At 47.9% G+C, this 13,074-nt stretch overlaps 1 protein-coding gene across 1 annotated transcript in view; it reads right to left on the bottom strand.

The window, feature by feature from the left end:
* Positions 1-329: 329 nt before the first annotated feature.
* The window catches only part of WNT9A (Wnt family member 9A), a 15,731-nt gene continuing 2,986 nt past the window's right edge, over positions 330-13,074 (bottom strand). The window contains exons 2-4 of the mRNA XM_087712230.1: positions 11,329-11,588; positions 7,576-7,838; positions 330-958 (exon numbers count right to left, since the gene is read on the bottom strand). Coding sequence (XP_087568356.1) covers positions 485-958; positions 7,576-7,838; positions 11,329-11,588 — 997 coding nt within the window. The 3' untranslated portion in view covers positions 330-484. The remainder of the gene's footprint in view (positions 959-7,575; positions 7,839-11,328; positions 11,589-13,074) is intronic.

The raw sequence follows: 13,074 nt of genomic DNA, 5'->3' as shown, positions 1-13,074 counted from the left end.
TTTTTCTTTTCTTTTTAAAAAAATCCTTCTAGGGCCTTCTTCTCCCCTAGAACATCTTCTGCAGTTGAAGGCCTTCAGGAGATAGGGTTCTTCTCAACAAAACGAAATGGAACCATCCAGGTCCAAGAGAATTCTCAGGAGGGCGAACACGGAAGGTGGGCAACTCAACTTTCCCATCCTGGTCAAGAAGAGGAAAAAGATACACCTTCTTGGTCTCTCCAAGCCATCATCTTGGACATCGCAAGGGGCCTTCCGTCGGTGCCAGCGTCCAGAATCTCTTTGCTGAGAAAGAGGGCAGGGGTCAAGCAAGGCACGGAACCCCCCTCAAAGTGCTTCCATCACGTCAGGGCGGCGCGCTCGGCCATCTCGCCGGACGGACGTCCGTCCCCGGGTTCTGTTTGTTTCGTTTTTGTCTTTTGGAAGATAAAAAAAGGGGGCAAGGAGTTTCCATCCCCAAAGTTGGGGTTCGTCGAACGCAACTCCTTCAATCCTTGCACGTGTAAACCTCCTCTCTCTGCGTACACTGCTTGCACTCCACGTAACAGCACCAGCGGACTTGGCACTGACACGGGCGGGTGACCACGCGGCTTTGTATGTTGTGCCCCCGCCCGCAGCAGATGCTGTCGCAGTTCTTGTCCTTATAACATTTCCGGCCGGACGTCCCAGAGGAGAACCGGCTGTTCAAGCAAAAGCTGGGGGAATCGTCCAGGTAAACCAAATCCGTAGTCCTGGGAATCTGGTCGCCCTGCCCCAGGATGGATTTCTTGGGAGGGGAGATGTCCCCTTCGCCCGTGGCTTCGTTGGTGGTGCTCACCACTTTGAGGGCCGTCTCGTATTTCTGCTTGAGCTGCTTCCCGATCTCGTGGAACGGCGAGAGCTGGCGCCAACATGTCCGGACGGTGCATGAGCCGGACACTCCGTGGCATTTACAAGTGGTCTCCACTCCAGCTTTGATGACCTGCGGGGAGAGAGAGAGAGAGAAAAGACCAAAAGGATTTCTGAAAGACCAGCCAGGAGAAAAACGTTACGGCATCAAATGCTTATGATTACAGATGTACGCAGGGTTTCTCAACCTTGGCAACTTGAAGATGTCTGGACTTCAACTTCCAGAATTCCCCAGCCAGCATTTGCTGGCTGGGGAATTCTGGGAATTGAAGTCCAGTCATCTTCAAGTTGCCAAGGTTGAGAAACACTGTCCTAGAGCTTTAATCGAGCCCGGAATTACTTTCCTAAGCCATGCTGCAATGTGCTCTACATGGGGCTGCCCTTGAAGAGCATCCGGCGACTTCAGCTAGTCCAGAACGCGGCCGCGTGAGTTATTGTGGGTGCACCTCGGTTCGCCCACATAACACCTATCCTCCGCGAGCTGCGCTGGCTACCTGTTGATCTCCGGGTGCGCTTCAAGGTGCTACTTGTCACTCATAAAGCCCTCCATGGTAGTGGATCTGCGTACTTGAGAGACCGCCTCCTGCCAATTACCTCCCTGCGACCAATTAGATCGCACAGATTAGGCCTCCTCCGAGTTCCATCTGCCAGTCAGTGTCGACTGGCAACCACACGGAGGAGAGCCTTTTCAGTAGCAGCTCCGACCCTTTGGAACGATCTTCCCATGGAGATTCGTACCCTCACCACCGTCCAGGCCTTCCGCACAGCCCTTAAGACCTGGCTAGCCCGTCAGGCCTGGGGATAAAGATTATAATCTGTCCCCACCCGAATGATGAATGAAAGTTGTGTACTATTTTACTCTTATGTATTGTTTTGCGTTTATTGTCTTGTACCCTCCCTTCCCCATTTTATGTAAGCCGCCCTGAATCCCCTCAGGGAAAAGGGCGGCCTATAAATACTAATAAAATACTAAAAAATACTAAATGCCGCTCATTAAATAGGCCAGCCTGATTTTATGACTTTCTTTTGGTCATAAAGCAAATCAACCTGGTTGTTAAGCAAATCAATGGCCGTTGAGCGGACCCAGTGTCCGCAGTGAGTCATGGGGTGAACATCAGTTTCTAGCAAAAAACGCATTGTGAATCAGGGTCACATGATGGCACAAACAGTTGTAATGCCACCTGGAGTTGTTTTGTTTCGAGATGGATGGCGAAAGATAGAGAGGAAGAACGAGAGAGAGAGAGAGAGAGAGAGAAAACAAAGAGGGAGCGAGAAAGAAAGGGAGAGAGGGAAGAAAAAACAAGGAAGAAAGGAGGGAGGGAGGGAGGGAGGAAGGAAGGAAGGAAAGAAAGAAAGAAAGAAAGAAGATAGAGAGAGAAGGGGGAAGAAAACAAAGAGAGAGGAAGGAAGGAAAGAATGAAGGAAAAAAGAAGAGAAGGGAGGGAGGAAAAGAAAGAAAAGAAAAAAGAGGGGAGAGAGGAGGGAGGGAGGGAAGAAAACAGGGAGGGAGGGAGGAAAGAATGAAGGAAAAAAGAAGAGGGAGGAGGGAGGGAGGAAAAGAAAGAAAAAGAAAAGAAAGAGAGAGAGAGAAAGTGGGGAGAGAGGGAGGGAAGAAAACAAAGAGGGAGAGAGGGAGGGAAGAATGAAGGAAAAAAGAAGAGGAAGGAGGGAGGAAGGAAGGAAAAGAAAGAAAGAAAGAAAGACTGGTTGCCAATCTATCCCAAATGCAACTGGGGAGGCTCCACAGCATAACTTCAAATTTTGTATCTTTTTTTGGGGGGGGGTCTATTATAACTTTGAAATTATCATTAAACAACCAGTCACAATTTGTGGGCTACCTACTGTGTTCCAGGTTATCAGCCAAACCAACCCCTTCGGCACTCTCTCCAAAAATCGAAAGTCCATGCTCAACTCACTGGCTTAAGTTTTCCAAAACTTTTGATTTACTTGTTAAACAATTGTGAATAGCTGTGATGGGGAACCTATGGCATGATGTGACCAAAGTGGCACACGAAGACATGTCGCCAAGCACACGCAGCCTTGCCTGCGTGTCCTCTGGGTTTCTGGCACGCATGCACCTGTGACTATCAGCTGGCCTGCGCACGCGTGGCACTGCCGAGAACCGCTGTGCGCACTCGGTGCCGAAAGGTTCTGCCTATTGCTGGAATACAGCCATCCCGTTACACATCGGTGACTCCAGGAGGCTTAGATGTGGGTGTGGATTTTGACCCTAAATTGGGATTGGACTAGATCAGAAATGAGCAGATACGGCAACCGTTTGAGCCCAAAATTTCTGCTGCTAAGCGTGACAATGATTAAGCAAACTCTTCCCACGTTTTACGACCTTTCGTGCCCTGGTTGCTAAGTGAATCATTGCGGCTGTTAAGTAAGTCACACAGTTGTTAAGTGAATCAGGCTTCCCCGTGGATCTTGCTTGTCAGAAGGTCGCGAAAGGTGATCATGTGACACCCCACCCCCCACCCCCCGGGCCACTGCAACCGTCATAAATACGAGTCAGTTGTGCCAAGCGTCCAAATTTTCATCGCTTGGCCGCAGGGATGGCTGCAACGGTCATTAAGTGTGTGAATGATCCCTTTTTCCCAACACATTTGTAACTTTGAATGAATGGCCGTAAGTCGAGGATTGCCTGAATTGTTTCGTTTCTTCCGGATGAGTTTTGCTTCTCGGCAATGTGAAAAAATCCTCTTTTGGATAAACGCAGCTTTTCTGAGGGGCCAAAGTTTCACCAAATGCTGTGAGAAATGTCTGGACAGATTCCTCCTGACTTCTCCGTTCTTATTTTATTTTTATTATTATTAATTTTTTTTTGCAACATTCTTGGTCTCGGATGGCAAGTTGGCAGTGAGCAGATTAAATCCCACCCCCCCTCCCCAAAATCTCTTTACGGTATGCATTTCAACTCCTAGTGCCAAGAGAAGTTTATCTGGCATGCAACGTGAGCTAATTAGTTAGCAGGACTTCTGCAGAAGGTTTTTTTTAAATTTCTCTAAGGGGCATGGGGGTGGGGGTGGGGGGTGGCTTTGTTATAAGGATCAGATTTTATTTTTTTTAAAAAATAAAAAGCCATTTTTCCCTCTTCACATCAGAGCTGTTCAGGGCAGGAGAAGAAGGGATTAAAGAGCAGGAAGAACGAGACACCAGTGATATGAAACCCAGTGGTTGTTTTCTATTTTATTCAGAATAACAGAATAGCAGAGTTGAGAGGGACCTTGGAGGTCTTCTGCTCCAACCCTTCTGCTCAAGCAGGAAACAGTATAATAGTTCGGATGAATTATTATTCTTGAAACATCTTCAGTGAAGGTTAGCACCCACAACTTCTGGAGGCAAGTCGTTTTACTGATTAATTGGTCTGAGATTAGAGAGAATAATAGAATAGCAGAGTTGGAAGGGACCTTGGAGGTCTTCTAATCCAACCCTTCTGCTCAAACCCCATAATATTTCAGACAATATTTCAATTCTTTTCTTGGAAATCTTGAGCGATGGAGCATCCACAACTTCTGGAGGCAAGTCGTTCCACTGATTAATTGCTCACGTTTAGGAAGTTTGTTCTCAGTTGCTTCTCTCCTTGATTAGTTCCCACCCATTGCTTCTTGTTCTCCTTCAGATGCTTTGGAGAATAGCTTGACTCCCTCTTCTTTGGGGAAACCCCCGAGATATTGGAAGACTGCTATCCTGTCTCCCTTAGTCCTTCTTTTCATTAAACCTAGACATACCCAGTTCCTGCAACCGTCCTTCGTATGTTTTATCCTCCTCCTGATCAACTTTGTTCTTCTTCTCAGATTTCTAGAAGTCTTTGGAGATCTCAAAGGTGCTTTCTTAAGAGGCAACTGGACTTTTTGGTTTTTTCATGGAAGACTTTTAGCTTCCCATCCAAGAAGCTTCTTCATCTCTGACTGGATGGTGGGGAAAGGGAAGGATTTATATTCCTTGCAGACATCTGGGCATTTGCCTCCTTTTAGCAAGTTGTTGAGGCCACTTGGAGGTTTATCTCTGTCCTCAGGCTCAGCTGAGTGGTGCAAATGGGGTGCGGAGGCTTCTTAGAACAGCTGAACACCCGGCACCACACAACTCCACAACACAATCCTCTCAGCAGTTCCAAGAAGGCTCCACACCCACATTTGCACCACTCAGGTCACTCTGAGGACGCAAGACCAACTTCCAAGAGGCCTCAACGGCTCTCTAGAAATGCCCAGCTGTCTCCAAGGAGTATAAACCCTTCCACACCCCACTATCCAGTCGGAGCTGAAGAAGCTTTTTGGATGAGAAGCAAAACGTCTTCAAGAGGAAAACCAGAAAGCCCATTTGCGTCTTCAAAAAAGCACTTCTGGGTCTTCTCTGCATTTTTCTTCCTTTCTTCCTTTTCTTGCTATTATTCCATTTTTTTTTTACCCCTTCCGTTCCTCCCCCCACTCACTTCTCAACCACATTGTCTTCCCCTTCATGGAAAGTCGAGTGCATTAAAACACGGTCTTCTGGCAGACTCGAGGTTCAGAAAAAGCTTTAATTAAAAAAAAGGAAGGTGGTGGGGGAAAGGCTGCCTCCTGGGGTCCTGCTAAGCCTCATTAAAATTGACATTTTTAACTCCGTCTCCCTGGAGCGTTGCTAAATTCCTTAATCCCGAGAAAAGCTGAGTTTTCAGGGCAGGAAATTGTAAATGGGGTGTGCTTCAACTCAACAGCCGTGGAGTCGAATGCAGGACCCTCAAAGAAAAACAGGTAGCGGCCTTTGACTTACAATAATTCATTTAGTGACCATCTGAAGTTACGACAGCACTTTAAAAAAGGGAGTTTGGGGCATTTCCCCCCCCCCCACATTTATGACCTTTGCAGCATCTTTGGGATCAAAACTGAGAGACTTGGCAACTGACTCATACTTATGACTGTTGCAGTGTCCCGGGATAACGTGATTCCCTTTTTGCGACCTTCTCGCGAGAACAATCAACAGACAATCAAACCCATTCAATTAACGACCGTGTTACTAATTGAACAACTGCAGGCGATCGGCTTAACAACTGTGGCAAGAAAGGTCGTAAAATGCGGCAAAGCTGACTTAACAACTGTCTCACCCACAGAAATTTTAGGGTCGATTGTGGTCGTAAATCGAGGATTACTTCAACAATCAAGGCTCGCTGCAGCATTTATGGTTAATATAAGTTTCTTCCATAAAATAATGGCAGGAACTCCTGCAGACTGCTTGAATTCATAGTCAAACATTTACATAGGAACCACACCTGGTCCTTGACCTACGACCACAATGGAAGCAGAAGTCCCATTCTGAACAAGATGTCAGTGACGTGAGATCCATCTGATTTTATGACCTTTTTTTTGCCACCGGCATTAAACAAATCATTGCAGTTAATAAGGGAATCACACAATCCTCAAGTGAGTCGGAGTTTCCCCACTGAATTTGCTTGATGGAAGCAAACTGTGGAGGGGAAGGGGGAAGAGAGGGAGAGGAGAAAGGAGAAAAGAGAAAAAGGGGAAAATGAGGAGGAGGAGAAGGAGAGGGAGGAGGAGGAGAGGGAGAAGAAGGAGAAGAGGAAGAGGAAGGAGTGGGGGATGAGGGAGGAGAGGGAGGAGGAGAAGGAGAAAGACGGAGAAGGAAAAGAAGGAGGAGGAAGAGGAAGAGGGAGGAGACGGAGGAGGAGAAGGAGAAAGATGGAGAAGGAAAAGAAGGAGAAGGAGGAGAAGAGGAGGAGGAAGAGGAAGAAGAGGGAAGAGGAGAAGGAAAAGAAGGAGAAGGAGAAGAGGAAGGAGAGGGAGAAGGAGAAGAAGAGGAAGAGGAAGGAGAGGGAGGAGGAGAAGGAGAAAGATGGAGAAGGAAAAGAAGGAGGAGGAGGAGAAGAGAAGAGGAAGAAGAGGGAGGAGGAGGAAGAGGAAGGAGAGGGAGGAGGAGAAGGAGAAAGATGGAGAAGGAAAAGAAGGAGGAGAAGAGGAAGGAGAGGGAGGAGGAGGAGGAGGAAGGAGAGGGAGGAGGAGAAGGAAAAGAAGGAGAAGGAGAAGAGGAAGAGAAAGGAGAGGGAGAAGGAGAAGAAGAGGAAGAGGAAGGAGAGGGAGGAGGAGAAGGAGAAAGATGGAGAAGGAAAAGAAGGAGGAGGAGGAGAAGAGAAGAGGGAGGAGGAGGAGAAGAGGAGGAGGAGGAAGGAGAGTTAGGAGGAGGAAAAGAAGGAGAAGGAGGAGGAGAGGGAGAGGGAGAAGGAGAAGAGGAGGAAGAGAAAGGAGAGGGAGGAGGAGAAGGAGAAAGACGGAGAAGGAAAAGGAGGAGAAGAGAAGAGGAAAGAGAGGGAGGAGGAGAAGAAGAAGAAGGAGAATGAAAAGGAGAAGGAGGAGAAGGAGGCCAAGAGGAGGAAGGTGAAGAGGACAAGGAGGGCTCAGTGACAGTAGCCATGGGTGTACTTGGAGAACATCTGATTAGATGCTTGCCAAGAGTTAAAGAGCTGAAAGCACATCTGTGATGAAGATGAGCAGAATGAAGAATCATGAACAACATGTCCACCTCTTCCAACGTTCCTTTCTCCTGCTCTTTCATGAGAGCAGGCTCCTCGGCCAAACTTTCCTCCACCTAGATCTTTTGGAGGCCCTCAACAGTCTTTCCTAGCCGTCTTCTCCAGCCCCACCTACAGGACTTACATCTCCGCAGCTACAGCCTACAACCATCGTCAGCACTTACCTTCATCCCAACCAAATTGTTGTGGAAATCCACCCGAGCCCGCAGGTCCTTGTTGGACTTCTTCCCGAGGAACTCTTTGACAAACTTGTTGCTGTACTTGAGATTGTCCCCACATCCGCCCCACTGCCACGCTTCGCGGTTCTCCAGATCAGGGGCCTCGTCACAAGTGCAGCGCTCCATACGTCCGGCGCTGCAGGCTTTGGCCATGGCGTGGGTCAGCCCCGCCGAAGAGATGGCGTAAAGGAAGGCAGTTTCCTTAAACCCTGCGGAGGAAGGACGACAACGCTGTTAGCACACCGAACTTCTCTCTTAAGAGTGGTATCGCCCAGCCCTGACAATTTTGAAATGGGTGGACTTCAGCTCCCAGAATTCCTCAGCCAGCATGTTTGAAGATGGATGGGCGCCAACTCCCAGAATTCCCCATCCAGCATGCCTGAAGATGGGTGGGCTTCAACTCCCTGAATTCCTCAGCCAGATATTTGAAGATGAGCAGACTTCAACTCCCAGAATTCCCCATCCAGCATGGCTGAAGACTTCAACTCCCAGAAATCCCCAGCCAGCAAGCTTGAAGACGGATGAACTTCAAGTCCCAGAATTCCCCAACCAGCAAGCTTGAAGATGGGTGGGCTTCAACTCCCTGAATTCCTCAGCCAGATATTTGAAGATGAGCAGACTTCAACTCCCAGAATTCCCCATCCAGCATGCCTGAAAACTTCAACTCCCAGAATTCCCCAGTCAGCAAGCTTGAAGATGGGTGGGCTTCAACTCCCTGAATTCCTCAGCCAGCAAGATTTAAGACAGGTGGACTTCAATTCCCAGAATTCCCCATCCAGCAAGATTTAAGACAGGTGGACTTCAATTCCCAGAATTCCCCAGCCAGCAAGCTTGAAGATGGATGAACTTCAAGTCCCAGAATTCCCCATCCAGCAAGATTTAAGACAGGTGGACTTCAATTCCCAGAATTCCCCATCCAGCAAGCTTGAAGATGGATGAACTTCAAGTCCCAGAATTCCCCATCCAGCAAGATTTAAGACAGGTGGACTTCAATTCCCAGAATTCCCCAGCCAGCAAGCTTGAAGATGGATGAACTTCAAGTCCCAGAATTCCCCATCCAGCAAGATTTAAGACAGGTGGACTTCAATTCCCAGAATTCCCCATCCAGCAAGCTTGAAGATGGATGAACTTCAAGTCCCAGAATTCCCCATCCAGCAAGCTTGAAGATGGATGAACTTCAAGTCCCAGAATTCCCCAGCCAGCAAGCTTTAAGACAGGTGGACTTCAATTCCCAGAATTCCCCATCAAGCAAGCTTGAAGATGGATGAACTTCAAGTCCCAGAATTCCCCATCCAGCAAGATTTAAGACAGGTTGACTTCAATTCCCAGAATTCCCCAGCCAGCAAGCTTGAAGATGGATGAACTTCAAGTCCCAGTATTCCCCATCCAGCAAGCTTGAAGATGGATGAACTTCAAGTCCCAGAATATCCCAGCCAGCAAGATTTAAGACAGGTGGACTTCAATTCCCAGAATTCCCCAACCAGCAAGCTTGAAGATGGATGAACTTCAACTCCCTGAATTCCTCAGCCAGCAAGCTTTAAGACAGGTGGACTTCAAGTCCCAGAATTCCCCATCCAGCAAGATTTAAGACAGGTGGACTTCAATTCCCAGAATTCCCCAGCCAGCAAGCTTGAAGATGGATGAACTTCAAGTCCCAGAATTCCCCAGCCAGCAAGCTTTAAGACAGGTGGACTTCAATTCCCAGAATTCCCCATCCAGCATGCCTGAAGACTTCAACTCCCAGAATTCCTCAGCCAGCTTGCTTGGAGATGGATGGACTTCAATTCCCAGAATTCCCTGGATAGTGGTAGCCAAAGGAAAGGAATTCTTGATTGCAGGTTGTCCTCATCAAACGACTGTAAACAAGTCTTCCCATTACAGTCATTTGTCCTAGCAGTCCTAAAACGGGTTAAAACATTTTGTAGCTTTTTTGCAGCAGCCTATTAAGTGCAGAAAGGAATGCAAATTTGCTGAAAACTAGACATGTCAATTTTTAGAAAGGGAGACGGTGACTGTGGAATGTTAAAAACGGCTATGGGTGCAGCTTGTTACCAAGCACATAAAGTTCAACCACAGGGCTGCAGAGGTGTTCGAATCCGTGTTATAAATCCCGTTTTTGGAGTCAATTTTAACTTCAGGTGGTCATTAAATGAATAGTTGTAAATCAAGGACTACCTATATCAACAGAAAGGATCCCTGCCCCTCATTCCCAGCACTTACGATGCTACCCAGTTTGGTCCCTGAAATATCTGCAAGAAAACAACTAAATTCAGAGAGCACCAAGGACTCCATAGTCCTTTTCTTTTTCTTCTTCTTCCTCCTCCTCCTCCTCCTCCTCCTCCTCCTCCTCCTCCTCCTCCTCCTCCTCCTCCTCCTCCTCCTCCTCCTCCTCCTCCTCCTCCTCCTTTCTCCAGACCCCGCTTCCTTCTAGCACTGATGATGTTCCCTAGTTGGGTGATGAAACGTCTGCAAGAAAACCACCAAGCTCAAGGAGCACCAAGGACCCCACAGAAAGGGAAATCCAGATAAGCAGGGATTAACACCAGACAGACTATCAAGCAGAAAAGAATATCCCAATCAAGGAACTTCCAAGGGGAAAATCACAACCGCCACCAACATTGGCAGGGCAACCCACCATATGTAAACAGGACCAAATCCCACACTCAGTAGCACTGATGATGTTATGTAACTGGGTCGTGAAATGTCTGCAAGGAAATAACCAAGTTCAGAGATCATCAAGAGCCCCACAATTCTCCTCCTCCTCTTCTTTCTTCTTTCTCCTCCCTGCAAACCATACCTTCTTCCTGCCCTGATGATATTAGCTAGTTGGACTATGAAATGTCTGGAAGAAAGCCAACGACCCTACAGTAGTAATAATACCAGTCCTCCTCCTCCTCCTTTTTCCCCTTTCTTCTCCTTCTCCTTCTCCTTCTCCTTCTTCTCCTTCTCCTTCTCCTTCTTCTCCTTCTCCTTCTACTTCTCCTCCTCTTCCTCCTTCTGCTTCTTCTGTTTTTTTCTTCTTCTTCTTCTTCTTCTTCTTCTTCTTCTTCTTCTTCTTCTTCTTCTTCTTCTTCTTCTTCTTCTTCTGCTTCTGCTTCTGCTTCTTCTTCTTCTGCTGCTGCTTCTGCTTCTGCTTCTCCTCCTCCTTCTGTTTCTTCTGTTTCTTCTTCTTCTACTTCTCCTCCTTCTCCTTCCCCTTCTCCTTCTTCTTCTGCTTCTACTTCCTCTTCCTTCTTCTACTTCTTCTGCTTCCCCTTCCCCTTCTTCTCCTTCTCCCCTTCTGTTTCTTCTTCCTCCTCTTGCTCTTTTTCCTTTTCCTTTTTTCTTCCTCTTCCTTTATTCTTCTCCCTCTTCTTTCTTGTCTTCCTTGTCTTCTTCCTCTTCCTCCTCCTCCTTGCAAGCCATACTCTCTTCTTGCCCTGATGGTATTAGCTAGTTGGACCATGAAATGTCTGCAATAAAACCAAGGACCTTACAGTGGTCATCTTCTTCTTCCCCTTCCCCTCCTCCTCCTCCTCCTCTTCTGCACACACCCCACTGCTTTCTAACACTGATGATGTTGCTTAGTTGGGTCCTGAGACCTCTGCAAGGAAACCCCCCCAACCTCTGAGAGCACCAAGGACCCCCTACAGCCCTCCAAACCCCCTCCCCTGGTCATAAGTCGAGGACTGCCTGCCCTCTTCCTCCTCCGCCACTGACCTCTCTTCAGCAGGCTGGCCCTGTAGCGCCCTTCCAGGCTGCAGTTCCACCTCTCGAAGCGGAACTGGTACTGGCACTCCAGCGCACTCATGCTGACGGCTTCCATGAGAGTCTCGGCCACACCGGGGTCCCTGCGGCACATCCGGCGCTGCTTCTTCTCCAGCTTCAGGCGGTCACAGACCTTGTAGTGGGCCTTCAGGGCCGCCTCCTCCGTCTCCGTGGTCAGAGGGAGGATGGTCAGCGGCTCGTTGCCCGTCAGCCTGCGGTGGGGGAGGGGGGCAGGGAGGGACAGGGGGGGAGAAAGAGGAAATTGGGATAAATTGTCCCAAGCGCATCCCTAAGTCAGGTGGGCCAACCTTCCCAAAGGTTTGTGCCTGTGTGTGTTTGTGCATGTGCGTGTGTGTTTGTGTGTGTGTTTGTGTGTTTGTGTTTGTGTGTTTGCGTATGTGTGTTTGTGTGTGTTTGTGTGTGTTTGTTTGTGTGTTTGTGTGTTTGTGTGTGTTTGTGTGTGTGTTTGTGTGTGTGTTTGTGTGTTTTTGTGTGTGTTTTTGTGTGTGTGTTTGTTTGTGTGTTTGTGTGTGTGTTTTTGTGTGTGTGTTTGTGTGTGTGGTTGTGTGTGTGTGTGTGTTTGTGTGTGTGTGTTTGTGTGTGTTTATGTGTGTTTGCGTTTGTGTTTGTGTGTGTGTGTGGTTGTGGTTGTGTGTGTGTTTGTGTGTGTGTGTTTGTGTTTGTGTGTGTTTATGTGTGTTTGCGTTTGTGTGTGTGTGTGTTTGTGTTTGTGTTTTTGTGTGTGTGTTTTTGTTTGTGTGTTTGTGTGTGTGTTTTTGTGTGTTTGTTTGTGTGTGTGTTTGTGTGTGTGTGTTTGTGTGTGTGGTTGTGTGTGTGTGTTTGTGTGTGTGTGTTTGTGTGTGTTTGCGTTTGTGTTTGTGTGTGTGTGGTTGTGTGGTTGTGTGGTTGTGGTTGTGTGTGTGTGTTTGTGTGTGTGTGTGTTTGTGTTTGTGTGTGTTTATGTGTGTTTGCGTTTGTGTGTGTGTGTTTGTGTTTGTGTGTGTGTTTTTGTGTGTGTGTTTTTGTTTGTGTGTTTGTGTGTGTGTTTGTGTGTGTTTGTTTGTGTGTGTGTTTCTGTGTGTGTGTGTTTGTTTGTTTGTGTGTGTTTGTTTGTGTGTGTTTGTGTGTGTTTGTGTATGTGTGTGTGTTTCTATCCCACCTTTATTGTGTTTTATCAAGAACTCAAGGCAGCCATAACCAGAGGTGGGTTGCTACCAGTTTGCCCCGGTTTGGGCGAATTGGTAATGAGAATTGGAACTGGGCTGGCCACGCCCCCCCCGAACTGGTTCCCCGGCCGCATGTTTTTTAGTCCTTTTACAATTTACAGGCAACTGCACATGCGCAGGCGCTGCACAGCGTGTGCACAGGCAAGCAAAGGAAGCAGCGCGCGTGCAAACTGCACACAAAAGTGAACCAGCAGTAACGCCGGGAGGAACCCATCCCCTTCGGCGAATGTATCGAATCCTCTGCCGATTTATCTCCAATTACCCAGCTGGCTTTTCTGGCTGAGAGAGGACTAGAACTCACCGCCTCCTAGTGATAGGACCAAAGTCACCCAGCTGGTATTCATACCTAAGGCAGAACTAGAACTCGCTGCCTCCTGGTGACTGGCCCGAAGTCATGCAGCTGGCTTTCGTGGGTTTCACGCTTTCACTGAAATTGTTAAGTGAGTCACACCGTTGTTAAGTGAATCCCCAC

The sequence above is a fragment of the Thamnophis sirtalis genome, unplaced genomic scaffold (assembly GCF_051295495.1).
Source record: "Thamnophis sirtalis isolate CommonGarterSnake01/CBP01778 unplaced genomic scaffold, rThaSir2_p1.2 scaffold_4, whole genome shotgun sequence".
Lineage (NCBI taxonomy): Eukaryota > Metazoa > Chordata > Lepidosauria > Squamata > Natricidae > Thamnophis > Thamnophis sirtalis.
The sequence above is the reverse complement of the archived record's forward strand: the minus strand, read 5'-3'. Positions and strand labels throughout refer to the sequence as shown.